Raw genomic sequence first — 26,720 nt, 5'->3', positions numbered from 1 at the left:
GGTCCAATAGTCTCTGTCATTCTTTATATATCTGAAAATAAAACCTGGATTTCCAGCATCTGCAGATTTCCTTGTGTTTGCTAAAGGAAATTGTAAGCCAGTTAGATTGACTTCATTGGTTGGAAAGATGTTAGAGTCTCTTATTAATGATGAGGTTTTGGGGTATTTGGAGGCACATGATAAAACAGGGCAAAATCAGCATAGTTTTCTGAAGGGAAAATCTTGTTGCTTGTTGTATTTCTCTGTTACTAATGTAATTTCCACAGGAGTTATCTTTTCTCCTTCTTAGTTGGATTTTTACAAGATTTTGTAGCATACATTTGAAATGCCATTCAAACCCATTTTGTGGAATGACTGAAACAGTTGAGCTAATTTGATTTTAATTCCTTTGCCATTCACTTCTGCTGTACGCCATATTGCTTGTCTCTTGCTGGTTTTCACATTGTAAATCTCAAAGCTAATACAGTGCTGTGTCACTCTCATCATTATCAGATTTTTCATCATCAACATGCAAATAAATGCCCTTTTTGAAACTGCAACTCAACTTTTTTCTCTTTTCTGAGCAGTCCGTTTATTTTTGTCTGCCCAACATGCTCTTTATATGTGTCCTACTTTGTTGCATTTTCTGCAATCTCGCCTTTAAACCTACACTGGTGTTGTATATGTGAGTCCCTGTCACAACAATAACATGATTTGTTTGGCCAGGCTGGTTTCTGTTTAGATATTGCAATTTTGTTCATACTTACTTTCATTGCTGATTGCACACCATTGCATCTCTGTCTGCTGTTTCCATTGATACAGAGATTTAAACTGTTCTTTTAAATATGAGTTCTGCTTCAGCTAGGAGCTGTTTTTGAATGCTTTCTTGTAAGATTCCACAAACTAAATGATTTCCCAGTGCATCATTAAGCCCATCACAGAACTGACTATGCTCACTCAATTCTTCGGTTCAGCCGTGTAAGCTGAAATGGACTCCCTTTCCTTTTGATTCAGGTAGATGAAACCTAAAGTGTTCTGCAATCAATAATGGGTTTTGGTTCCAAATGTTCTTGCATTACGTCTATGATATCAGCAAAGCTCATGTTGGCCGGTATGGGTGGAGCAGTTAAACTATATGCCTTTTTGCCCATTGTGCCCAGCAACAAGGGCACTAATTTTTCATTGGGTATTTTGTTTGCTTCAAATTACTGCTCAATTTGTACAGTATACATGAATATGCAATTGAACGTGTCTGTCTTTCTGATGTAGCCAGTCGTTTCTGCTTCTTTTATTTATTATTATTATTACCTGGTACTCATTGTCCATGGCCATACTCATTGCTCGTAATTTCATCCATTTTCTGCCTTCTTTAAATTCAAACGTTTCTGTCCCCTGCCGAAGAAAAACATGCTGTGCTGTAACAGGTAGGTAGTCACCTTATGTTCATTGTAAAACTTCCTCATTGCTACTGTTACGTTTTATAACTTCAGAAACGAATTGAAAGAACACAGGAGCCTTGTCTACTTGGTTTATCTTTTCCTATATTTTAGTAAGGCACTCACATATGATGTGGTGGCCAAAGGATGTCTACCATTCACTACTTCTTACATTTAACCTATAATGAATTATGTAAACAAAGAATGCTTAATCAAACAAGATATGTACAATATTACTCAAATATTACTGAAATATGAAATACACAATTCCTTTTTTTTCCTCTTCCCCACCCTGCTGCCTTTCCCATCTTACATAGATTCACCTATCACCTGCCAGTTTGTGTTCCTTCTGATTTTAATCTTTTAATCTGGCTCTGCCCCACTTCATTTCCAAATCCTGACAAGGGTTTCGGCACAAAACATTGACTGTTCACTTTCCTCCATAGATGCAGTCTAACCTGCTGATTTCCTCCAGCAATTTGGGTGTTAATATTTACACATTTTTGAAAGTGTTGTTCCTGTCTCTTAGAGCACATTTCAGGACTGGTCTATTTTGTCACTTAATATTCTGACTAGTTGTTTATTCTGTGAGTCATCCTCAACACTGTGATATTTTGGGAGTCTAGGAGCTGGTGTTTAGAAGCTCTGGAGGGTCTCCAGGAGTATACCTGCTTGACTTTATGAAGCTTATATCACCAGGTTCATTGTCCCTCCAGTGACTAAAATCACTATCACAACACCAAACATAGATTTGGTGGCCACATGGCAGAACATGCCACTTACAGGGGTAACCCACTGGCAAATGAATAAACAGTTAATGTTTCAGGCTGAGACCCTTCTTCAGGACAGGAAAGGAAGAGTGAAGATGACAGGATAAAAGGGTGGGATGAGGGGAAAGAGGCTAACTAGAAGTGAGAGGAGAAGCTAGGTGGGTAGAAAATGTAAAGGGCTGGAGAGGATTCTTACTTGTTGCATCACAACCTGGTATAAAGGCTCCAAAGCACAAGATTAGAAAGAGGTTGCAGAGGGTTATAGACTCAACCAGGTCCATCCATTGTGGACACAAACAATGAAGGACATCTTCAAGAGGTGATGACTCAAGAAGGCAGCTTCCATTACTTAGGATCCTCACCATTCAGATCATGCCCTCCTACGGTTGCCTCGGTGCATGTGACAATATAAAACCAGTAACTATTAATTGGTGGCAATGTCAATAATAATCACAAACCAAAACTATTACTATATGGTCAATGAACACATGAACACTAACTCATTTTCATTTTTACCATGGTTTTTGTAATTTATACTAATTTTATGTCAACACTGTACTGTTGCAGCAAAACAAAGAAATCATGTTATATGTCAGTGATAATAGATCTGATTCTGATGCTGCCTAAGCTGCAGTTTTCAGTATTTTTCAAAATTTCAGGGATCGGCGAACTTCTGATTTTCAATGATTGACAAGTTTGGAACGCCTTTCTCACAATGATTGACAAGCCGAGCGGCGTAGTTTTTAAACCGCTCCCTTAAAATGCAAGGCGCTCCACTTGGTTCAATGATGAACACTGGAGACTCCCGCCGGGGCCTTTGTCAATCCTCTAATGACTCACCAACATTTAAATGGTTGATTAAGCGGGATGCTCTAACCCTGAAGCGATTGACATTTTAGATGGAACACCCCTAAGTGATTGGCAAGGCCGGGCGCTCCTCGAATGATTGACAAGGACAGACGCTCCATCCTTAAATGATTAATAATGCTTTAACCCTAAAGTGATTAATATTTTAGGTGGAACACCGTACAAAATGTTTGACAAAGCGCAGCGCTTACCCCAAGAATGATTATCAAAGCAAGTAACTCTATCTCTGAATCAAACCCCGCCCACGAAGTGATTGACAAGGGGTTACCCCACACATTGACGAATAGTGTTGGAAGCTCCGACTCCTGCCCTGATTGGCAGGGCTGCTGTCCTATTGCTAGCGGCCACAGTCACGGCCCAGCCGCAGTTGGGAATCATGGCGTTTGTCACCCACCGCCTCCTTCGAGCCATGTCTTCCTCCAGCAGCCTGGCCATCAAGCATGTTACGGTGATCGGCGGCGGGCTAATGGGTGCTGGCATCGCCCAGGTAATCGAGCGGCGAGCAGTGAGACTCGAGGCGGCTGGCAGCAGTAAGCGCCCCCCTCTCCCACAGCGAGGGTCCCAGTAAAGGGCGTAAGCAGGGCAGTCAGGTCTGCGCGGGGTGGAATTTAAATTCAAATGGAGCAAACTCCAACAGCTGGAACAACTCCTGCCCTCCACGTTCCGGTAGCGGGGTACATTCGGCTGGGGTGTCCATCCCTCATTTGTCTTTACAAACTCTTCCATAGTTTAGGTTGCAATCGGTGGAGCGTAGCATTCAGTTACATTGGATTAATTAAGGAACAGTTGTTCAGTGTGGGACCACTGTTTGTTTTTTGTTTGACCAAATATTAAGATTCCCCCCCCCCCGCCATAACGTTTGTAGCATCTGAACAGCGACGGATAAGTCCCAATTATGTGGAGTCTTGGTGGAGACCACACCTGGAGGAAAATTGAGCAACAAACAAGAGGAACACAGTGGGGCATGCATCATTATTCATCCCTTTTCCTTGTCTCCTCCAACTCCAAGATCTTCTTGTGGTGACCTCATTAGGTTTTTTGTCACTTCGGAGCCAAATCCAGACCATGTTCTGATCTTTAATCTGTTACCGAGTTGCCACTCACTTCACATCTGACTGATTTTTTTTCTCTACCATCTGCGCTTAAGGAGTTTAATGGAATAGGTGAGAGTAGCTCCAAGAATGCAAACTGCTTAATCTCATTGGGAAAAACAAGCTGCTTGATTGACACCTTCTAACAGCACGAACATTCAGATGGAATACAATGTGCGGAAGTGTATGGTCATTCACTTTGGCAGAATAAATGAAAGGGGTGACTATTTTCTAAATGGAGAGAAAATGCAAAAAAACTGAGGTGCAAAGGGACTTGAGAGTCCTTGTGCGGGATTTCTGATTTGCAGGTTACTAGGAAAGTTGATGAGGATAAAGCAATGGATGTTGTCTATATGGACTTCAGTAAGGCCTTTGACAAGGTTCCACACATAAGGTTAGTTAAGAAGGTTCAATCGTTAGGTATTAATATTGAAGTATTAAAATGGATTCAACAGTGACTGGATGGGAGATGCCAGATAGTGGTGGATAACTGTTTGTCAGGTTGGAGGCCGGTGACTAGTGGTGTGCTTCAGGGATCTGTACTAGGTCCAATGTTGCTGTCATATACATTAATGATCTGAATGATGGGGTGGTAAATTGGATTAGTAAGTATGCAGATGATTCTAAGGTAGGTGGTGTTGTGGATAATGAAGTAGTTTTCAAAGCTTGCAGAGAGATTTAGGCCAGTTAGAAGAGTGGGCTGAAAGATGGCAGATGGAGTTTAATGCTGATAAGTGTGAGGTGCTACATTTTGATAGGACTAATCAAAATAGGACATACATGGTAAATGGTAGGGCATTGAGGAATGCAGTAGAACAGAGTGATCTCGGGAAAATGGTGCATAGTTCCCTGAAGGTGGAATTGCATGTGGATAGGGTGATGAAGAAAGCTTTTGGTATGCTGGCCTTTATAAATCAGAGCATTGAGTATAGGAGTTGGGACGTAATGTTAAAATTGTACAAGGCATTGATGAGGCCAAATTTGGAGTATTGTGTACAGTTCTGGTCACCGAATTATAGGAAAGATGTCAGCACAATAGAGCAAGTACAGAGAAGATTTACTAAAATGTTACCTTGGTTTCAGCACCTGAGTTACAAAGGTTGAACAAGTTAGGTCTTTATTCTTTGGAGCGTGGAAGGTTGAGGGGGGACTTAATATAGGTATTTAAATTATGAGGGGGATAGATAGAGTTGACATGGATAGGCTTTTTCCTTTGAAAGTAGGGGAGATTCAAACAAGAGGACATGAGAGTTGAGGCAGAAGTTTAGGGATAACACGAGGGGGAACTTCTTTACTCAGAATGGTAGCTGTGTGGAACAAACTTCTAGTAGAAGTGGTAGAGGCAGGTTCGATTTTGTCATTTAAAAAAAATTGGATAGGTATATGGACAGGAAAGGGCTGAGTGCAGGTCAGTGGGACTAGGTGAGAGTAAGCGTTTGGCATAGACTAGAAGGGCCGAGATGGCTTTTCTCCTTGCTGTAATTGTTATATGGTATATGGTCTGTCATGAGGAAGACTAATGTTAGCATTAATTTCAAGAGGACTGGAATACAAAAGCAAGAATGTTCTAATGTTGAGACTTTACAAAGCACTGGTGATTTGGGCCCCTTATCTTGGAAAGGATGTGCTGACACTGGAGAGGGTTCAAAGGAGGTTCATGAAAGTGATTCCAGGATTGAATGGCATGTTATGTGAAGAGAATATGGTGGTTCTCAGCCTGTATTCACTAGAATTCAGAAAAATGAGGGGTTACCTAATTGAAACCTATCAAATGGTGAAAGACCTTGATAGAGTGGATGTGGAAAGGAAGTTTCCTATGGTAGGAGAGTCTAAGACTAGACGATACAGCCTCAGAATAGAGGAGTGTCCTTTTAGATGAAGATTTCTTTAGCCAAGGAATGATGAATCTGGAATTTGTTGCCACGGGCGGCTGTGGAGGCCAAGTCTATGTATATCTAAGGCAGAGGTTGATGGATTCTTAATTAAGCAGGATGGGCTATGGGGAAAAGACAGGAGATTGGGACTGAGAGGAAAAATGGATCAAGCATGATGAAATGGTGGAACAGACTGAATGGGCCAAATGACCTCATATATCTTGTGGTCTTTTTTGCTGTCTTCCAAGGTGCTGTGGTGTACTATTTATAAAGAGCATTGCAGCAGGTCGTGCATAGTTCTTGAATAGAACCTCCCAAACAATCTAAATGTTGTGGGATGTAAACTTAAGCTCTTTGTATTAAGTTCGAATCTTGCGCAGAGCAAGGTTACCTGCTGATTTTCTTCAGCATCGTGTTTATTGCTCCAAGTTCCAGCATCTGCAGTCTCTTGTGCCTCCTGGAGTATTATGTGCAATTTTACTCTTGTTACCCAGCTAGTGAGGTCAAGTTTCACTAGCTGATTTGCTATGTGAGCAGAGATTGAGTAAACCAGGCCTGAATGTTGAGATATTTTAAGAATGAGCAGTGATCGCATGGAAACTTGTAAAGATCTTGCAGAACTTGACAGGCTGGATGCATGGGAAGTGTATACACTGTTGAGTCTAGAACGTGGTGCTGAAATATCAGAATAAGGGGCAAGATATTTAGGACTGTGAGGAAAAATTTCTATATTAAGAGGCTGATGAATCTTTGAGGCTCTTTATCCCAGAACGCAGTGAAGGTTCCGAGTACATTCAAAACAAAGGTTGATAGATTTCTAGATATTTAGGGAACTCGGTGATATGGGCACAGTGCAGGAAAATAGTACTGAGATAGAACTGCTTTGATTTTGCTAAGGACTGTATGGTATCCTGCTCCCTTTATTTTAATATCCAGACTGGCTTTTGTTATCATTGAATGAAAAGTAAAACACTGCAAAAGTCTTAAATCTAGTGATCTGTTGAATTTCATCAACAAGAAAACTATATCTAGGAAAAGCTGGATCCTGCCAAAACATATTCTTGAAGCAACACAAACTGATAGGTGAACATTTTCATCATGGCTCAGTTTCATTTTTAATTTTAAAAGTCATCAAATTAATTACATTTGATCTACCTGACTGGATATTTAAAAGTTTCCTGTAAGTTCAATTGGTATATTCTGATGTAATTGAACAATATTTCAAATTCATTAATGCCATGATAACTGAGTTAGGGTGGGGGAAGAAAACAATAGGATGACGTGGAACAGGGACCTGCTCCCATGGCAGGGCCCCAGCTTGTTAACCACACTTCTTTTGAGATATATCTTCTGCCAGATTTCCTAAGGAACCTGTCAGTAGGGGCATGGAACAACTGCTAATCTTTTGTTATTGCAGCACAGGGGTGGAATTGTAGCTTTGCAAATTGAAACCATCCTCTAGTTAGAGCCCTCATCTCATCTTGGAAGGAATCGGGCTAGAATGGATTTGTCTGTCAGTCAGTTCAGCTTTTCTGTACCGTATGTGAAGGGACCATTTCACAATTGGATTTCTTTGCTGTGGTTCTTTTTGTCCCTTTCCTATGTCTCCTCCAACTGAAAGACCTCCGAGTTCTTGGTCCTTAAAATTGAGACCATCTCATTATTTTCTGTTTGCTGTTTCCCTTTCTCCAATTGGCTAGGCCAAATCCTGACCACATTCTGAACTTCAGTTTGTTACTAGCCTGTCAACTTTCTTCCCAACTTTCTGAACTCTTCCTGCATCTGGACTTAAGAAGAATGATGAAATTGGTGAATGTAGCTCGAAGAACACAAATTGCTAAGTACCATCCAGAAAAAGCAGCCTGCTTGATTGACACCCCATCCACCAGCTTGGACTTTCACTGTCTTCACCAATGGTTTACTATTAATAACATGCATTGCAGTAGTTTATGTATAGTTCCTCAGTAGAACTTCCCGAGCCCCTTTACTATTATGATGGGATTTAACCTTGTACACCTTGTGTTCATCTGAGTACCACCATGACTACCATACTTGTAGAAAACAAGCTGTCAGGAGATTAACTAAATAGTTCAAGTAGGCCACAACATTAGAAGAAGTTGCTCTGCAAATTATGTCACAGGTTCCCTTCTGTCCCTCTGAATGGGTTAAAGAGTGATGTGCAATACAGTTTTATCAATTTGGAACATTATAATTGCATATTGATTTATTGTCTTGGATTAGAACATAGAACAATACAGCACAGTTGGGCCCTTTAGCCCATGATGTTGTTCCATCCTTTTAACCTATTTCTCAATCAATCTAAACCTTCCCTTCTACACCACCAATAATCCCCCTGTTTTTTTTCATCCATGTGCCTATCTAAGTGCCTCTTAAATACCCCTGCTGTATAGGCCACTACCACCATGTCCAGCATTCCAAACACTTACCATTCAGTGTATAAACAAAAACTCACCTCTGACCTCTCCCCTAAACCTTTCTTCACTCGCCTTAAAAGGGTGTACTCTGGTATTATCTCTTAGCTTTTGCTGCCCTGGTTAAGAGGCACTAGCTGTACACTCTATATCTCTCCTCTTGTACACCTCTATCAAGTTGCCTCTTATCATTCTTCACTTGAAGGAGAAAAGCCCTACTCACTCAAGCTTTCCTTAGGCATGTTCTCTAATCCAGGCAGTCTCTTATGTACCCTCTCTAAGGCTTCCACGTCAATGAGGCAACTAGAACTGTACAAACCAGAGTTTTATAGAGCTGCAACATTATCTTGTGGGTTCTTGAACTTGATCCCTTGATTAATGAAAGCCAATACATCATACAACTTTTTACCTCCCTACCATTTGCACAGCAACTTTGAGGGATCTATGGACTTGGATCCCAAGATCCCTCTATCTCTACACTGCTAAGAACTCTATGATTAATCATGTATTCTGCCTTCAACTTTCTAAAGTGTATCACTTCACACTGTTCTGGATTAAACTTCATCTGCCTCTTCTTAGCTCAACTCTGTATCTCAGCTGTGCCCCGTTGTAATTTTTACACTATCTTCGTTAAGATCTTGCACTTTATCACTTACCTGCACTGTACTTTTACGGTAGCTTTTACACTTTATTCTGTATGTTATTGCTTTACGTTATTCTAGCTCAATGTACTGTATAATAACTTGCTCTGTTTAAATAGTATGCAAGACTAGCTCTTCACTATATTTTGGTACTTGTGACTATAATAAACGATACCAATATCCACAACACCGCTAATCTTCATCTTCTGCAAACTTTCTAGCCCACCCTAAATCTACTATAAACATTCACTTTATTGGATACCGAAGTGGAACCCAGTGTGATCTTCTGCTGCTGTAGTCCATCCACTTCAAGGTGCAACATATTGTGCATTCAGAGATGCTCTTCTGCACACCACTGATGTAATGCCACCTTCCTGTTAGCTTGAACTAGTTAGGCTATCTCCTCTGATTTCATTAACAAGGCTTTTTTGCCCATAGAGCTGCTGCTCACTGGATGTTTCTTTTATTGTTTTTCGTACCATTCTTTGCAGACTCCTGAGGCTGATGTGTGTGAAAATCCCAGGTGATTAACAATCATTCCACGGATAAAGTCACTTGGATCATATTTCTTTCCCATACTGATGTTTGTTTTGAACAACAACTGAGCCTCTTGACCACGTCTGCATGCTTTTATGCATTGAGTCGCTGCAGCGTGGTTAGCTGATCAGGTATCTGCATTAATGAGTAGGTGTACTGAGTAAAGGTTCAAATGAAGCATTCTACAAAAATCATGAAGTTAAAATAACCATTTTCTTTCTTTGCATAAGGTTAAAATGAAAGGGTTCAAAGGTTCAGTGTTAATTAATAACCACATTTTAAAAGTGGCATTTGTTTAACCTTTGGCTTATGATAGTTCCAGTATGAGATTGTGGACTGTTTACATATCAAGTGTAGGTCAGGCTGGTAAGCTGTTGCCCTTAAAAACAAAAACAGCAGGCAAAGAATATAGTTAGGAAAAGGTAATAACAAGGTCAACTCAAGTCATATGCACAAGTTCAGTGAGGTATAGGTACAATGGGATAAAAACTTGCTTACAGCAGCTTTAAGGCACATATTCAGGCAACATGCAACATAAGTTAGACAAGGTAGTGAAGATTAAGCATCCTTTGGCCCACTGAGTTAATGCTGGAGACATATTGGGCTTGAAAGTATGAAGTCACACCCTCCGTGTGGGAAATCCAGAGGGAGGAGTTTGGGCTTGTAATCTTTCTGTAACTTATGAAAATGTCTAGATCTTGAAACTATGCCACAATAGAAAAACAAATATTTATTATCTTTCGGCTCAGACTTGAGATATCTTATTGTGCTCATAGCCAGCAAGTTATTTTTGGTCCTGTTTAAGGAAGTGTGGAATCCTGTTCATATATCCAATAAATAATAATAAGATAATTGTCCAAATTATCTTTAGTTGTGTTGATTGACATTAGCTGAGCAGATTCCACAGATATGTAATGTACTCGCCTTGTATTTGTCTTGTATCTAATGTACTAGAAGAACTAATAAGCACTTGTACTCAATTGCTGTAAAACATTTTGGGTTGTCCTAAGATACAGTAGATTCTAAATGAAGGCATTTCCCTTTGAGTCTTTAAACTCTTCATTTGTAATCCTTCTTTCCTCTTTATCCCATGCTCTGAGTCAGGTTTTTTATAGAATAAAACAGTTTATTTTTATTGTGAAGCTGCAACATGTTCTAAGACATAGAAAAAGAAACGATACTTATTTTGCCAAAGATTCTATAGAATATATCATTGTTGCTCATTATTGCAAATCATTGTTTTCTTTGATTGCAGAAAATTGATTTTAGTAGCATTGCACTTAATCTTCAGTCAGGTTTGACTTTTTAGAATCTTCAACATTAGTTTCAAAGAATCCATTTTGGAATTTGGATAAAAGAGAACATCAGGGAGTATTTTATTAAGTTTCGTGAGTTTGTTTTACTACAGCAGTCATCAGTCAGTTTTATTATCAAAGTTCATTTATGTCATCATATACAATCCTGAGATTCATTTTCTTGTGGGCATACTCAATAAACCAATAATAGAAAAGAATCAAAGAAAGACTGCCCACTGGGGCATTCAGCTAGAGTGCAGAAGACAACAAACTGCAAATACAAAAAGAAGAAATAATAATTAACAAGCAATAAATATCAAGAATATGAGATGAAGAGTCCTTGAAAGTAAGTCCATTGGTTATGGGAACATTTCAATGGTGGGGCAAGTAAAGTTGAATGAAGTTGCCATTTTGGTTCAAGAGCCTAATGACTGAGGCATAGTAACTGTTCCTGAACCTGGTGTGTAAGTTCTGAAGCACCTTTACCACCTTCCTGATAGCATCAATGAGAAGAGAGAAATTCCTGGGTAGTGGGGGTCGCTGATAGTAGATGCTGTTTTCCTGCATTTTATTTCATGTAGATGTGTTCTGTGGTTGGGAGTGGTTTACCTGTGATAGACTGGGCCGTACCCACTACTTTTGGTAATACTTTTTTACTTTTTCTCTGTTAAAGGACAGGAGGCCCATTACTGCATTAGAGTTGCAACTTAGATTCTGTGAACCCAATTGCATACTGATGCTAAGAATGTTAACTGGCATATGAAGAGGGTAAAGAATGAGAAATTTATTTATTAGTGTATCAAGCTTGATCCTCTACAATATCAGCTCACAGAGCTCATTGGGAAATAATAGGCCTAAGGTCTCTTGTTAGTTAGTATCAGTTCAAGTATTTAAAATCCTGTAGCATTTTTCTGAAATGTTTTAAATTTATTTTTGTTGAACTTATTAAATTTCCACATTAGTCTCATTGAACTTCTGGGTTAATTTGTGGTAATATTCGCAGTCCAGGTATTATGTCTAGAGGGAGAAACAGAATAATAATTTCAAGTCAAAATCGTTCATCCATACTTGAACTGGAAATGTTAATATTGTTTCGCTTTCTTGATAGGTACAGCCTGACCTGTTGAGATATTCTAGCGTTCTTTTTACTTTCTCAGATTTCCAGAATTTTATCTCGAATCATATTTTATAATGTTTAATCCGTTCTGGACATTGGACCTTGCAAAGCCCCAGGGGAAATACAAGGCATGCAAAATTACTGGTGGCAAGTTGTATTCAATCAAATTAAAATTAACTCATTTAAATCCATTTAAAACCAAATAAGTATAGCTGAGAATAAGTGAAGCTATTATCCTTGCATAAATAATGCTCCTGTGGAGCTTAAGGATTTCTCATTATTTATCATTGCTCTTGCCCCTTACACTAGAATTATTATTTTTCTTTTAATTCTCCCCATTACCTGTGGTAGAGTGAAGATGATGTTGTTAGGTATTAGGTTCTATTAATATTCTTGCAAATTGCTTGTTTATATTTTTATACTGAAATAAGTTAATTCCCATCATAATGGAGCACCTGTATCCACCTATCTGCAAGCTGCTGCTCCACTCCTTCCTTCCACCTCCTTATACTGACTGTCTCCCCTCTTTCAGCCTAAGTAAAGCACCTTGACTGGAAATATTGTCCACTTCCTTGAGTTTCTTTAGCGCATTGTTAGTTGTTCTTAATTCCAAGCCTACACAGTTAATATTTATCAAAGGGAACAGCTATTGATTAAAGCAACTAGTCTCAAATAATTCACCAGACACACTCACAGCACCTTGATCAAATTAGAACAAGATAATTAGGGATCTTGGTGCTGCCACCCTTCACCAAACTCACATTGTTGCTTGCTTTGTAATGCTTGTATCATACACATTTCCACTCTCATTAAGGACTAACATTAAATTGTACCATACTGGTTCATGTATCTTGTACTGACAGCACTTCAAAATATTTCACCGTATCAAAATGTCATGGAATGCACTTAAACATTTAAACTTAAATGATATGTAAATTCTGTTACCTTTGACAGTTCTTTCAAACTCCAAAGTGGAATGCTGTATTGACTCCAAGATTATGTTTACAGTTCCATTGCACCTTTAGGCTTTATAATGAGTCAATCTATAGCTGAGGAAGCAATTACCCCCTCCTGTTAGACTGTTTGAGGTAACTTATTTTTTATTCTTTCTTACTACTCTTCTAATGTTTCTATATCTGTGCACTTGTAATGCAATCGTGACACTAATTTCCTTTGGGATCAGTAAAGTATCCATCTGTTTTTAGCATCTGGTAAATTCAATGCAACTATATTTGCTAAGAAAATCCTTAGTTGTGTTCTGGCGTAATCTTTAGCAGACATTGAGTTATATTACGAAGAATGATTATGTTTGTGCTTGATGATCAGGTGACCTGGTATCACAATGATCATCAATCCTCTGATCCGATGACTTCACTCACTGGACTGAAAGATACTTTAAGATTCTCTAAGTAGGGTTAAATTTTCATTGATGGACTAATATTTTTGCTTTTACCAGGTAGCTGCTGCAACAGGGCATTCAGTGATTTTGGTGGATCAGACTGAAGATATCTTAAAGAACTCATTGAAGAAAATTGGAGCCAGCATTGAGCGTATAAGCAAGAAGAAGTTTGTAGATAAGCCTGAGGTGATGCTCTAACAGTTAAGAACGCACTGCATTTGTGCACGTTAGATCCCTATTTGTTAATGTATATTGGCTGAAGCTGTTTCAATGCAAGTCTGTACATAAGGTTAATAATAATACTGTCTAGATTGTTTAACTTAATTCTGTTTTTAATCAAATGATAATAATTAGAAGCTACAGATCTAAAACAATGTCAAGCTTTTAATTTTAAGTTGCTGTTGGGGTGCACCTGCTGATTGAAACCCACAAGTTTAGTATTGCAGATATATTTTAATTTCCTCTAAGTTTTATTTTGTCCTGCAACTAAATTTAAGGTTTAACTCTAGAATTACTTCCCTCATATGTAGTCTGTGATGTTGTATGTTGGGGTTCAATTTGGATGCAGAGGATGTTGCAGCTGAGCCCAGTTACTGAATTTGAAACTGTACTTATTCCATCTCTATGCCAGGTAAAGCTGACCAATTCCAAGCAGGGGCTGACTCTGCCATTGTTTTGGCACAATTCATTGGTTGCACAATTGGGTCATGTACCACAACAATCCTTCAAAAGTAGCGGTGTATTCTGCTGATCTTAGACTGTAATTTATGTGTGTTGCTCACCAAATAATGGGATTGTTATTTTGTTTTGCTTTATGCCAATTAGCAGATTTCTAAGCATATGTTTATTAAATGGCAACATATTGGTCCAATATGTCATAATTGGGAAGTGTTTTATATAGCCACCACAGTAAATATGAATTGGCACGTTCTATCTAATGAACAATTGTAATCCAAGAAAAAATCCCCAGAGTGCCAATATCTGTGTTATGGAATTAATCAGAGGCAGGAAAGCTTGTATGTTTTATACCACATTTAGTTTTAGATAAATGTTTCAAGGCATTTCAGAGTTGTGGAAAAAAGCGATGCCAAGTCAAGAATTAATACGTGCCACTTAAAGCTGACATCAAAAAATATTATCTTATGGAGTGCTTTAGAACAAGAGAATGTGGTTTCGACTTGGAGGATAATTTCAATGAGCTTGACCTCAATTATAGGAGGATGACTGAAGCTATGATGGGAGGGATTGTACACTAGATGAAAGGGAAGGAAGATTGGTTCATTGGTGGTGTACCTCTGGAGCAAGTTGTAAAGGATTTGGAATGGAGATTGTTTTACATTTGTTGCACAAGTTTGCAGCACTGGATTGATACATGACTGTGACTTGATTTGTGCAAAGCAGCACAAGGTATTGGACAACCTTCTAGTTATTTAGAACCATTGTTGATTTGAGATGCAAAGAAGGGAGCAATAGGGCTGAGCATTTTCAGTTTCTCTATAAATCCCTTTTCTAAAGGTCTACGTGCAGAAAATTAAGGTGGGTGAGCAAAAATTGAACTTTTGAGTGATTCTGAAATTGACAAAGAAATGAAACTGTTGGCATTCAGTTTACTGACTGCAGTTTTATAGATGAAAGGAGAGCAAAGCTGAAGTAATTTCTCCATGTAGTATAATTGTGAAAAGGACGTTCTTGTCAATGGTTATGAGAGTCTCGCAGAGGATGGTGCAGCTCATCAGAGAGGATATTCATTACAGATTTTGGAGAACCAGCAACCATAGATTCAGAGGGTCATAGAAAAGTACAGCATAGAAATCTTGGAGATTATTACACTGGAAAAGAGTTTGAGGAGAAAGAGAACTTGAAAATATGGGCAATAAGTGAGTTCTTGCCAGTATCCTTCATAACACAGGAACAAATGACAATGAAGCTTGATCTATTTCCTCTTGCTTATGTGCACCTCTATAGTAGGAGCAATATTGGGATCTTGCTGTGTGGAAAATTATGGATGTGAATTCACATCCATCTGCAACACAATTTCTGGGATACACATTTATTGAGCTAATCATAAATCTGATTCCATTTTGTGAACGTCTGTTAAGACTCCTTATAGTGCTCCATGTGTGGAGTTGAGTGGTAATGGCTGTGATTATCTCGCCTACATATTGGACCATATTTTTTCTTTTGATTAACTTCAAAGCTTAAAATTTAAGCAAATCAGGCCTTTATGGAACAGACATAATTAAAATTTAAAACTTTTGCTGTAGATTGCAGTTTAACCCCAGTTTTTCAACAACCACAGCTAAATTGTAACAGAAGCTATATGTAGATACGTCACCGTAGAGTGTACACCAGCATGAATGCATTCTGCTTAGTTGAGTATTATATACTTTAAGTTCACATTTGTTTCTACTGAGCTGTTACAAGGGAAAAATGTGATAGAAATTTCAGAATCAAATTGCTGTGTCTTAAATTTTAAAAAAATAGAGGAAAAGCCTTGGGTCACTGAACAATTTGCTTCTATTTAAGAACTGAATTGGTAACTGACTCGACATTTAGGTGGCTCTCATTTATATCCAGAGCAGCTCTGATAATGTGATTATGGTTGCTTTCAGAAATGTGGATGTAAGCTATTACACACGCCAAGACTTCTTTGGTTTTAGGGACATCATTAATTATAAGTAACCATTATATTGGAGCAATCATTTTATTCTCGAAAAAGAATCACTGCATTTCAAGATGCTTATCAAAATGGTGTATAAACTAATGGGTAGCGCATTTTATTATTTGTCAATGTATGGTATTCTATCACAATTTTGATTACTGAACATAAGGATGAAAATCAGGCTTTGCTGTTCACTATTGCTCTCTTCCAACAATAGGCAGGTGCAGAGTTTGTTCAGCAGACTCTTCAGAAAATCAGTACGAGTACAGATCCTGCTTCTGCAGTCCAAAACACAGACCTGGTTGTGGAAGCAATTGTGGAAAATGTTAATGTTAAGCAAGAACTTTTCAAAAAATTGGATCAGTGTGCTTCAAAGTAAGTATATGAGTTGTATTTTGTTCCCTGAATAATTAAAAAATAAATACTTGTTTTTTAAATTGGTGCACTTCACCAATTAAATACTTCCTGCGTGAAACCCAGCAGCCAACTTGTAGACACAAGTTGCCACAACGATGATTAACAGATAACGTTGTATGATAATGATTGGAAAAATATTGACCAGGTGATGTGAAAATTCTCCTTTCGTGACATCGAGTCTTTTGCATCACCTGTGAGAGAGCACACAGTTTAACATCTCAGCTGACACAATATCTTCTTTAGTAAGATGTACAATATTCACAATATCTTCTCAGTGCATCACATGGTTCTTTATTGAAGTCTTCCATTGAAGACTTCAATGGAATTTGAAGTCCGCAATTAGTTTCATTGCGAAATGCTTGATGTATTTTGTTAAATGGGAACTAATAAATCTGTAGAGGTTAATAGAGAACTTTCAACCAAGTATGCCAGTTTTGATGTTTAGTGAATGAATCATGCTGAAGTTTGCCTTAGAATTTTTTAAATAACCTAAGTATTGAATAATTTCTTGGTGCCAATGAATCCCTGATCAGTATTTTTTTAAATGCTTCGTAAGTTCATTTAAATTAAAAGGAGGTTCACATAGATTAGGAGGAGAAATTCATTCTTAGTTATTGACATGATAGAAACTTCCAAAATTCAATTACTTTCAAGTTAATTCATTTCAATGGCATTAAATTTCAGAGATGAAGTACCATGAATGGCCAATTTTGTGTTGTATGTTTAGAGTAAGTGACCAATGATGCTTCTGTCCTATATTGTATATTATTGGCATTTAGCTTATGATAGGGAAATATTGGCACATTTAAGTGAGATAGAAACCTAATGAAAGTTGGAAAGGTTTTGGAAATGGTTAAATCTTCAATAATAATTATTCTGGGTTTTATTGTCTTTACTCTTGATTGTAAAACAAGGAGCTTTAATGAAAAATGTATTATAGAACCTTTGTTGCAATCATTTGGGCATTGTCAGGTACAATTGGTTATGGGTAACAGTAATGGACTTCAACTCCAGGAAAATTATAATCTTATGCCCAGCACACCTTTCACTCTATCACTGGAAAATATTCCTTCATTGTCAATACACCATGATTCTGAAACAACTTGCCCAACAACTGTGAGGGAATTTTCAATGTAAATACAGCAATAATTTTTTTTTAAATGACTGAACCTCATCTATTCTTTGTTCTCTTTATTTTTCTGATAGGAATACTATTTTTGCCAGCAATACTTCATCACTGTCAATCACAGAAATAGCAAGTGCTACGACTAGACAAGATCGATTTGGTGGGCTCCATTTTTTCAACCCTGTACCCATGATGAAGCTAGTGGAGGTTTGTTTTTATGCTGTTTGCAAATGTAAAGGGAAAAAAAGTAAATGAAGTATAGAAATTGTAAAGCTACTCACAGGTGTATTCTATTAAATTAGCTATGTTGTTCCTGTAAATAAAAGTTGTACAAAGTCTAGCCATTGGACAGTTTCTACTTATAAGAATATCCTAGCCAATACTATTTCTTCATCCAAATTTCATAATACAGAGCTTCTAGCATAAAGTAAACCAAGTAAGTTTGTGCTAACATTTGTATTCTCCACATTATCTCCTCTTCCTCTCTTCATCCAAATTTATCAGCATAACCCTCCATTCCTTTCACAGAATAACAGAAATGTGTTTCTCTTAAATGCCTCGGCACCATTTCCCTTAATTGGTAAATATTTTCTAAATTCTACCACATTCTGAATAAACTTTCATATGAGCTGTTGGATTTACCAGTTACTATTTTGTCTTTAGGTCTTCCCTCAGATGAAGAAATAGTTCCATATCTTTCCTATTAAAGATTTTCATGATTCTGAGGACTTCAACAGATTCCCTTCATCCCGCTGTTTTCTTGAGGAGAGCCCCAGCCTCTTTAGTCTCTGCAAATGAATAATTATCATTTCTTACTCCTTGACATCAGTTGTAGGATGGGGAAAGTCAGGGCGAGCAAAAGGTGCATCCAGCTACAGCTCCTGAAAAAACTGAATTAGGGAACTGGATGAACTTTGGATCATTCAGGAGGCAGAGGCAGTAATAGATTGGAGTTTCAGGGAGACAGTCACCCCTAAAAGTCAGGAGACAGGTAACTGGGTGACTATCAGGAGACGGAAGGGGAATAGACAGAAAGAGCAGAGCACCCCTGTGGCTGTTCCCATCAACAGTAAGTATACTGTTTTGGATATTGTTGGTGGGGACGACCTACCTGGGACAAGATGTAGTGTCATGTCTCTGGCACCGAGACTGGACCCTCAGTTCAGAAAGGAGAACAGTAGTGATAGGGGATTCGATAGTCAGGGTGGAACAGATAAAAGGTTCTATGGGAGAGATCGAGAATCCAGGATGGTCTGTTGCCTCCCTGGTGCCAGGGTCCGCGATATCTCAGATTGAGTTCTCGGTATTCTCAGGAGAGAGGGTGAGCAGCCAAATGTCATGGTCCACGTGGGGACCAACGACATTGATAGGAGGAGGGATGAGGTCCTGAAGAAGAAATTATAGGGAGTTGGGAAAGAAGTTAAAAAGCAGGACCTCAGAGTGGTAATCTTGGGATTGCTGCCTGGGCCACTAGACAGAGAGGGTAGGAACAGGAAGTTATGGCAGATGAGTGCGTGGCTGAAGAGTTGGTGCAGAGGGCAGGGGTTCAGATTTCTGGATCATTGGGATCTCTTCTGGGGAAGGTCTGACCTGTACAAAAAGAACGGACTGCCCCTGAACTGGAAAGGGACCAATATCCTGGTTGGCAGGTGCTAGAGCTGTTGGGGAGGGTTTAAGCTAGTTTGGCAGGGGGTGGGAATCAGAATGTGAGTGCAGATGTTAGGGTAGAAGGACAAGGGCATGATGCTATGCGTTCTGAGTTGGTGAGGAAGGACAGGCAGAGGACAAAACATGCTAGTTAGAGGGGTTGGAATGTGTTTATTTCAACGCTAGGAGTATTAGGAATAAAGGGGATGAAGATCAATATGTAGAACTACAATGTTGTGGCCATTACTGAAACTTGGCTGGAGGAAGGGCAGGATTGGCTGATGCAGGTACTGGGGTTTAGGTGTTTTAAAAAGAATAGGATGGGAGGTAGAAAAGTGGTGGGGGGGGTGGAAATAGCATTACTGATCTGGGATAATATCACAGCTATAGAAAGGGAGGACGCTGCAGAGGGAGTGTCCACTGAGTCAGTGTGGGTAGAAGTCAGAAATAGGAAGGGATCAATCACTGTGCTGGGAGTAGTCTATAGGCCCCCAAATAGCCCTCGGGACACCGAAGAGCAGGTAAGCAGGCAGATTTTAGAATTGTGCAGGAAAAACAGGGTTGTAGTTATGGGTAATTTCAACTTCCCTCATATTGACTGGCACCTCCTGACTGCAAGGGGGAAAGATGGGGCTGAACTTGTCAGGTGTGTTCAAGAAGGATTCCTGACATAGTATGTGGACTGGCCAACAAGAGGAGAGGCCATACTGGATCTAGTTCTGGGTAATGAACCTGGTCAGGTGGCAGACCTCTTGGTCGGGGTGCATTTTGATGAAACTGACCACAACTCCCTTAGCTTCAGCATAGCTATGGAAAAGGATAAAAACAGACAAAATGGGAAAGTGCTTAACCGGGGAAAGGGTAATTATGAAGGGATGAGGCAGGAACTAGCGAGAGTAAATTGGAAACAGATGTTCAAGGGTGAAAACACAGAAGGACACTGAGACAAGGAAAAAATGGTAGGAAAAAGGAACTGTGGCTGACAAAACTCGTGAGGCAATTCGTCAAGATGAAGAAGGAAGCTTATGTTAGATATAAGAAGCAGGAAGCAGGAGGGGCTCATGAGAAATATAGGGTAGCCAGGAAGGAGCTTAAGAAAGGACTTAGGAGAGCTTGAAGGGAGCATGAGAAGGCCTTGGCATGTAGGATTAAGGAGAACCCCAAGGTGTTCTATGCGTATGTGAAGAACAAAAGGATGACAAGAATGAAGGTGGAGCCGCTAAAGGACAAAGAAGGCAACATGTGCCTGGAGGCGGAGGAGGTTGGGGAGATCCTGAATGAGTACTTTGTTTCAGTATTCACAAGTGAAAAGGATCTTGATCAGGGTGAGGTCGCAATAGAACAGGCCTGTGTGCTGGACAATATGGAGATTAAGGAAGAAGTGTTGGAACTTCTTAAAAACACCAAAATTGATAAGTCCCCAGGGCCGGATGTGATAAATGCCAGGTTGCTGTGGGAAGTGAGAGAAGAGATCACTGGAGCAATAGCTATGATCTTTGAATCATCTTTGGGTGCAGGGGAGGTGCTGGAGGATTGGAAAATGGCAAATGTAGTTCCTTTGTTTAAAAAAGGTAATAGGGAGAATCCTGGGAACTATAGACCGGTGAGTCTTTCGTTGGTGGTCTGCAAACTATTGGAAAGGGTTCTTAAGGATAGGATCTACGAGCATTTGGAGTACAGTTTTACTCAAGGATAGTCAACGTGGCTTTGTGAAAGGAAGGCTGCACCTCACGAGCCTGATTGAGTTTTTTAAAGAGGTAACAAAAGAAATTGATGAGGGTAGGGCAGTAGATGTCGTCTACATGGATTTTAGCAAAGCATTTGACAAGGTCGTCCATGAGAGACTCATCCAGAAAGTCATGAGATATGGGATAAGCAGAACCTTGGCTGTTTGGATAAAAAATTGGCTTAAAGGAAGAAAGCGGAGGGTAGTTGTGGAAGGAAAGTATTCTGCCTGGAGGTCGGTGACTAGTGGAGTGCCGCAGGGATCTGTCCTGGGATCCCCTGCTATTAGTGATTTTTATAAGTGACCTGCATATAGAGGTGGATGGGTGAGTAAGTTGGCGGATGACACGAAGATTGGAGGAGTTGTGGATGCAGTTGTAGGTTGTCGAAGGTTACAAGAGGATATAGACAGGATGCAGAGTTGGGCAGAAAAGTGGCAGATGGAGTTCAATCCGGATAAGTGTGAGGTGATGCATTTTGGAAGGACAAACTGAAGGCTGGGTACAGGGTTAATGGTCAGTTACTTAAGAGTGTGGATGAAAAGAGGGACCTTGGGGTTCAAATCCATACATCCCTCAAGGTCACTGCACAGGTTGATAGGATAGTTAAGAAGGCCTATGGGATGCTGGGCGTCATTAATAGGGGGATTGAGTTCAAGAGTAGAGAGGTCATGTTGCAACTCTACAAATCTCTGGTGAGACCATACTTGGAGTATTGTGTTCAGTTCTTGTCACCTCATTATAGTAAGGATGTGGAAGCTATGGAGGTGGTGCAGAGGAGATTTACCAGGATGTTGTTTGGATTGTAAAACAAGTCTTATGAGGCAAGGTTAGCAGAGCTGGGTCTTTACTCTTTGGAGTGTAGAAGAAGAGAGGGGACTTGATAGGGGTCTACAAGATTATGAGAAGTATAGATAGGGTAGATGGTCAGTACCTATTTCCCAGGGCACGAATAGCAAACACCAGAGGGCATATGTAGAAAGTTAAGGGAGGGAAGTTTAGGGGAGACATCAGGGGTAAGTTTTTTTACACAGAGGTTTGTGGGTGCCTGGAATGACTTGTCAGGGATGGTGGTGGAAGCTAAAACATTAGGGGTATTTAAGAGCCTCGAACAGATGCATGGATGAAAGAAAAATAGAGGGTCACGGGGTAGTGTGCATTTAGTACTTTTAAGGAACATATGGGTCGGCACAACATTGAGGGCCGAAGGGTCTGTACTGTGCTGTAGTATTCTAGTGTCTAATTACCCCACATTGTTGTTTAACATTGCTTACATCCTGGTTAAGTTTCTAATCGGCCTCCAGGAAAGCTGCTGCTTGAAGAATTCTTCTCTGCAATAGAAGTTTACCCATATTAGCAATGTTAATTCAAGTTAACAAAGCTTTTTCTCTATTTTTAACCAAATATTATTTGGATAACTTGAGTTATTTTTACTCTAAATTGCCTTAAATTTAATGACAAAAAAAGGAAGTATCAATGAAATCAAGAAAAAGTTTGATAAACATTTCCATGGATGAATACTTTATTAGCAAGAGTCTTTGTTTAATACTACCTTTAATGCTTTTGAATAGGTGATTCGATCTCCAGAAACCAGCCAGCAGACATTTGAAGCATTAATGAATTTCACCAAAGCATTGGGGAAAACTCCTGTAGCTTGTAAGGTAGGTTTGCACCATATCCTTTGACATTTATTCCTTGATCAACTGTCTTAATAGTGCAGTGGCAAAGAAAAAATTTTCTCTTCTAGGATAAAAGCATCTTTCCCTCCTCTTCCCTTTCATCATTTTGAACAGACTGTTTGTGTTGGGACTTCCTTGTTTTCTCATTTGTTTCAACCAACCGTTCATCGTCATTATGTTAATTTCCCTTACAATCCCCAGATGTATAACTTGTCCTTTTTCTTTTTCCTTTCTGATTACCTTTCTACATAAAAAGTGATTTATTTGCACTTCTAATCCGGTGTACTGCATTCACAATGTTGTTTCTTCCAGATTGGAAAAAGTAAACAATCTAAACTAGATTTGTGACTACTTCGTGGAGCATCAGCATTCAGTACAGGGTGCAACTGTAAGCTTCCTGCTGATTGGCTCTTTAATTCTCATTTCCACTCCCGCTCTGACCTATATGCCTGTGGTCTATTGCACTGTTAATGTAAGGTCCAAAGTAAGCTTGTGAAATAACATCTTAATTTCCATCTGGTATGTTGCAACTTTTAGACTTTATCAAATACTGCAGCTTCAGGTACCTTGCTTTCTATGTCAGCTGATCAGTCATCTGTGACATCGGCTTGAATTGTCACTTCCCTTTAGTGTAGATTGATCTAGACATATAGCTCTGCATTTCAAAGCTATTACATTCCTATGTTTTTGTAGCTAGAATCTGTCTCCTCATTTCATATCTTTTACATCCCTTTGTTCATATTCTCGCCTTTAATGCCCCCACTAACCAAAAGACCTTGTTTATAGATGATTCCAAAGGCAATGCTGACCTCTGTCTACCTGAAGATAATCCCTTTGTCCCATCCACCTTTCTCCACCTACTGCAATTTAAAGCCAAATTGCTTTCTCTCTTTCCAAATTCTGTCAAAAGGTCGTTACCATGAAGTTAACAATTTTTCTTTCCACAGTTGCTGTTGTGCCCATGGAATGCTTCGAGCACTTTCTTTTTTGATTTCAAATTTTCACCATCAGCAGTTTTGTTTAGTTTTCGAGTTTGGATTATGTCCATGTCAGTTGAGTGTTTCAGTTGTTTTCTAAGTCTTACGTTATACTAATATGTAAAATTAGTTTGGAGGTAATTCCTAGGGCATATAGATCCTCAAAATAAAACCACCTCTTCATTGACAATCTTGCTTCAAAGCAATACCATCATTGGGTCTTTAGAAGCAACAATTTAGAGAAAAAAAGTATTGTGACAACTGTTAGAAACATTAATAACTGATTTAGACTGGAGTTCTGTGTGCTGCACTGGTAATCAGAAGAGAGGAACTATTTATCTTGAAAAACCATTGACTAACAATGTTTCCTTTATCAAACTTGATTAAGATGAAAGGCTATAGTGTATACATTAATTTAATCCTATCTGTCTTAAATAACACAGGGAACAGGAACTACAGCTCGATGACCTTCGTCTGGTCAGGGAGAGTGAGGAGGTGATAGAGAGGAGCTATAGGCAGGTAGTCACCCCAGGACCACAGGAAACAGAGAAGTGGGTAGCAGTTAGGAGAGGGAAGGGAAAGAATCAGGCACTAGAGAGTCCCCCTTAATAATAAATATTCCTGCTTGAGTACTGGGGGGGGGGGTGGGGGGAGAACAGCCTACCTGGGGGAAACAACAGTGGCTCAGAAGCGTAGGGAAAGGAAGAAAGCTGCAGTAATAGGGGACTCTGTAGTTAGGGGGTGAGACAGGTGATTCTGTGGAAGCAGGAAAGAAACGCAGATGGTAGTTCGCCTCCCAGGTGCCAGGATCCAGGATGTTTCACGATATCTTGAAGTGGGAAGGAGAACAACCAGAGGTTGTAATGCATATTGGTCCCGACGACACAGGTAGGAAAAGAGAGGAAGTCCTGAAACAGACTACAGGGAGTTAGGAAAGAAGTTGAGAATCAGGACCTCAAAGGTAGTCATCTCGGGATTACTGCCTGTGCCACGTGACAGTGAGTATAGGAATAGATTGAGATGGAGGATAAATGCGTGGCTGAGGGACTGGAGCAGGGGGCAGGGATTCAGATTTCTGGATCATTGAGACCTCTTCTGGGGCAGGTGTGACCTGTACAAAATATCCTGGCAGGAAGTTTTGCTAAGGCTGTTGGGGAGAGTTTAAACTAGAATTGCTTGGGGGGTGGAAACTGAACTGAAGTGATGGAGGAAAGGGAGGTTGACGCACAAATAGAGAAAGCTTGGAGACAGTGCAAAAGGGAGGATAGGTAGGTGATAGACAAGGGACGTACTCAGTCCAATAGTTTGAGATGTGTCTATTTTAATATGAGGAGCATCATGAATAAAGCGAATGAGCTTAGAGTGTGGATCAGCACTTGGAGCTATGATGTTGTGGCCATTAAAGAGACTTGGATGGTGCGGGGACAGGATACTTCGAGTGCCAGGCTTTAGATGTTTCAGAAAGGACAGGGAGGGAGGCAAAAGAGGTGGGGGCATGGCACTGTTGATTAGAGGTAGTGTCACGGCTGCAGAAAAGGAGGAAATCATGGAGGGGTTGTATATGGAGTCTTTGTGGGTGGAAGTTAGGAATAGGAAGGTGTCAATAACTCTACTGGGTGTTTTTTATAGACCACCTAATAGTAATAGGGACATTGAGGAACTGATAGGGAGACAGATTCTTGAAAGGAATAATAATAATAATAGGGTTGTTGTGGTGGGAGATATTTAATTTCCCAAATATTAATTGGCATCTCCCTAGAGCAGGGGGTTTAGATGGGCTGGAGTTTGTTAGGTGTGTTCAGCAAAGTTTCTTAACATGGTATGTAGATAAGCCTACAAGAGGAGAGGCTGTACTTGATTTGGTATTGGGAGCTGAACCTGTCAGGTGTCAGGTCTCTCAGTGGGAGAGCATTTTGGAGATAGTGATCTCAATTCTAACTCCTTTACAATAGCATTGGAGAGAGATGGGAACAGACAAGTTAGGGAAATGTTTAGTTGGAGTAAGGGGAAATATGAGGCTATCAGGCAGGAACTTGGAAGCATAAATTGGAAACAGATGTTCTCAGGGAAACGTATGGAAGATATGTGGCAAATGTTCAGGGGATATTTGCGTGGGGTTCTGAGTACGTACATTCCAATGAGACATGGAAAGGATGGTAAGGTACAAGATCCATGGTGTACAAAGGCTGTTGTAAATCTAGTCAAGAAGAAAAGAAGAGCTTACAAAAAGTTCAAAAAAGCTAGGTAATGATAGGAGTCTCGAAGATTATAAGGCTAGCAGGAAGGAGCTTAAGAATGAAATTAGGAGAGCCAGAAGGGGCCATGAGAATGCATTGGCGGACAGGATTAAGGAAAACCCTAAGGTATTGTACAAGTATGTGAAGAGCAAGAGGATAAGACATGAGAGAATAGGATCAATCAACTGTGACAGTGGAAAGGTTTGTATGGAACCGGAGTAAATAGTAGAGGTACTTAATGAATACTTTGCTTCAGTATTCACTATGGAAAAGGATCTTGGCGATTGTAGGGACGACTTGCAGTGGACTGAAAAGCTTGAGCATGTAGTTATTAAGGAAGAGGATGTGCTGGAGCTTTGAAAAGCATCAAGTTGGGTAAGTCACCAGGACTGGACAGGATGTACCCCAGGCTACTGTGGGAAGTGAGGGAGGAGATTGCTGAGCCTCTGGCAATGATCTTTGTATCATCAATGAGGACGGGAGAGGTTCCGGAGGATTGGAGGTTTGCAGATGTTGTTCTCTTATTCAAGAAGGGGAGTAGGGATAGCCCAGGAAATTATAGCGCAGTGAGTCTTACTTCAGTGGTTGGTAAGTTGGGATGGAGAAGATCCTGAGAGGCAGGATTTATGAACATTTGGAGAGACATAATATGTTTAGGAATAGTCAGCATGGCTTTGTCAAAGGCAGGTCGTGCCTTATGAGCCTGATTGAATTTTTTGAGGATGTGACTAAGCACATTAATGAAAGTAGCGCCGTAAATGTAGTGTATATAGGTTTTAGCAAGGCATTTGATAAGGTACCCCATGCAAGGTT

The 26,720-nt window shown here is 39.8% G+C and overlaps 1 protein-coding gene across 1 annotated transcript in view; it reads left to right on the top strand.

The window, feature by feature from the left end:
- Positions 1–3,382: 3,382 nt before the first annotated feature.
- hadh (hydroxyacyl-CoA dehydrogenase) overlaps positions 3,383–26,720 on the top strand; it is a 36,390-nt gene continuing 13,052 nt past the window's right edge. Inside the window, exons 1-5 of the mRNA XM_059965383.1 lie at positions 3,383–3,539; positions 13,496–13,624; positions 16,318–16,475; positions 17,724–17,850; positions 22,586–22,675. Of these exons, the coding sequence (XP_059821366.1) occupies positions 3,429–3,539; positions 13,496–13,624; positions 16,318–16,475; positions 17,724–17,850; positions 22,586–22,675 (615 nt within the window). The 5' untranslated portion in view covers positions 3,383–3,428. The remainder of the gene's footprint in view (positions 3,540–13,495; positions 13,625–16,317; positions 16,476–17,723; positions 17,851–22,585; positions 22,676–26,720) is intronic.

Source organism: Hypanus sabinus, chromosome 3 (assembly GCF_030144855.1).
Source record: "Hypanus sabinus isolate sHypSab1 chromosome 3, sHypSab1.hap1, whole genome shotgun sequence".
NCBI classification, from domain to species: Eukaryota; Metazoa; Chordata; class Chondrichthyes; order Myliobatiformes; family Dasyatidae; genus Hypanus; species Hypanus sabinus.
The sequence above is the reverse complement of the archived record's forward strand: the minus strand, read 5'-3'. Positions and strand labels throughout refer to the sequence as shown.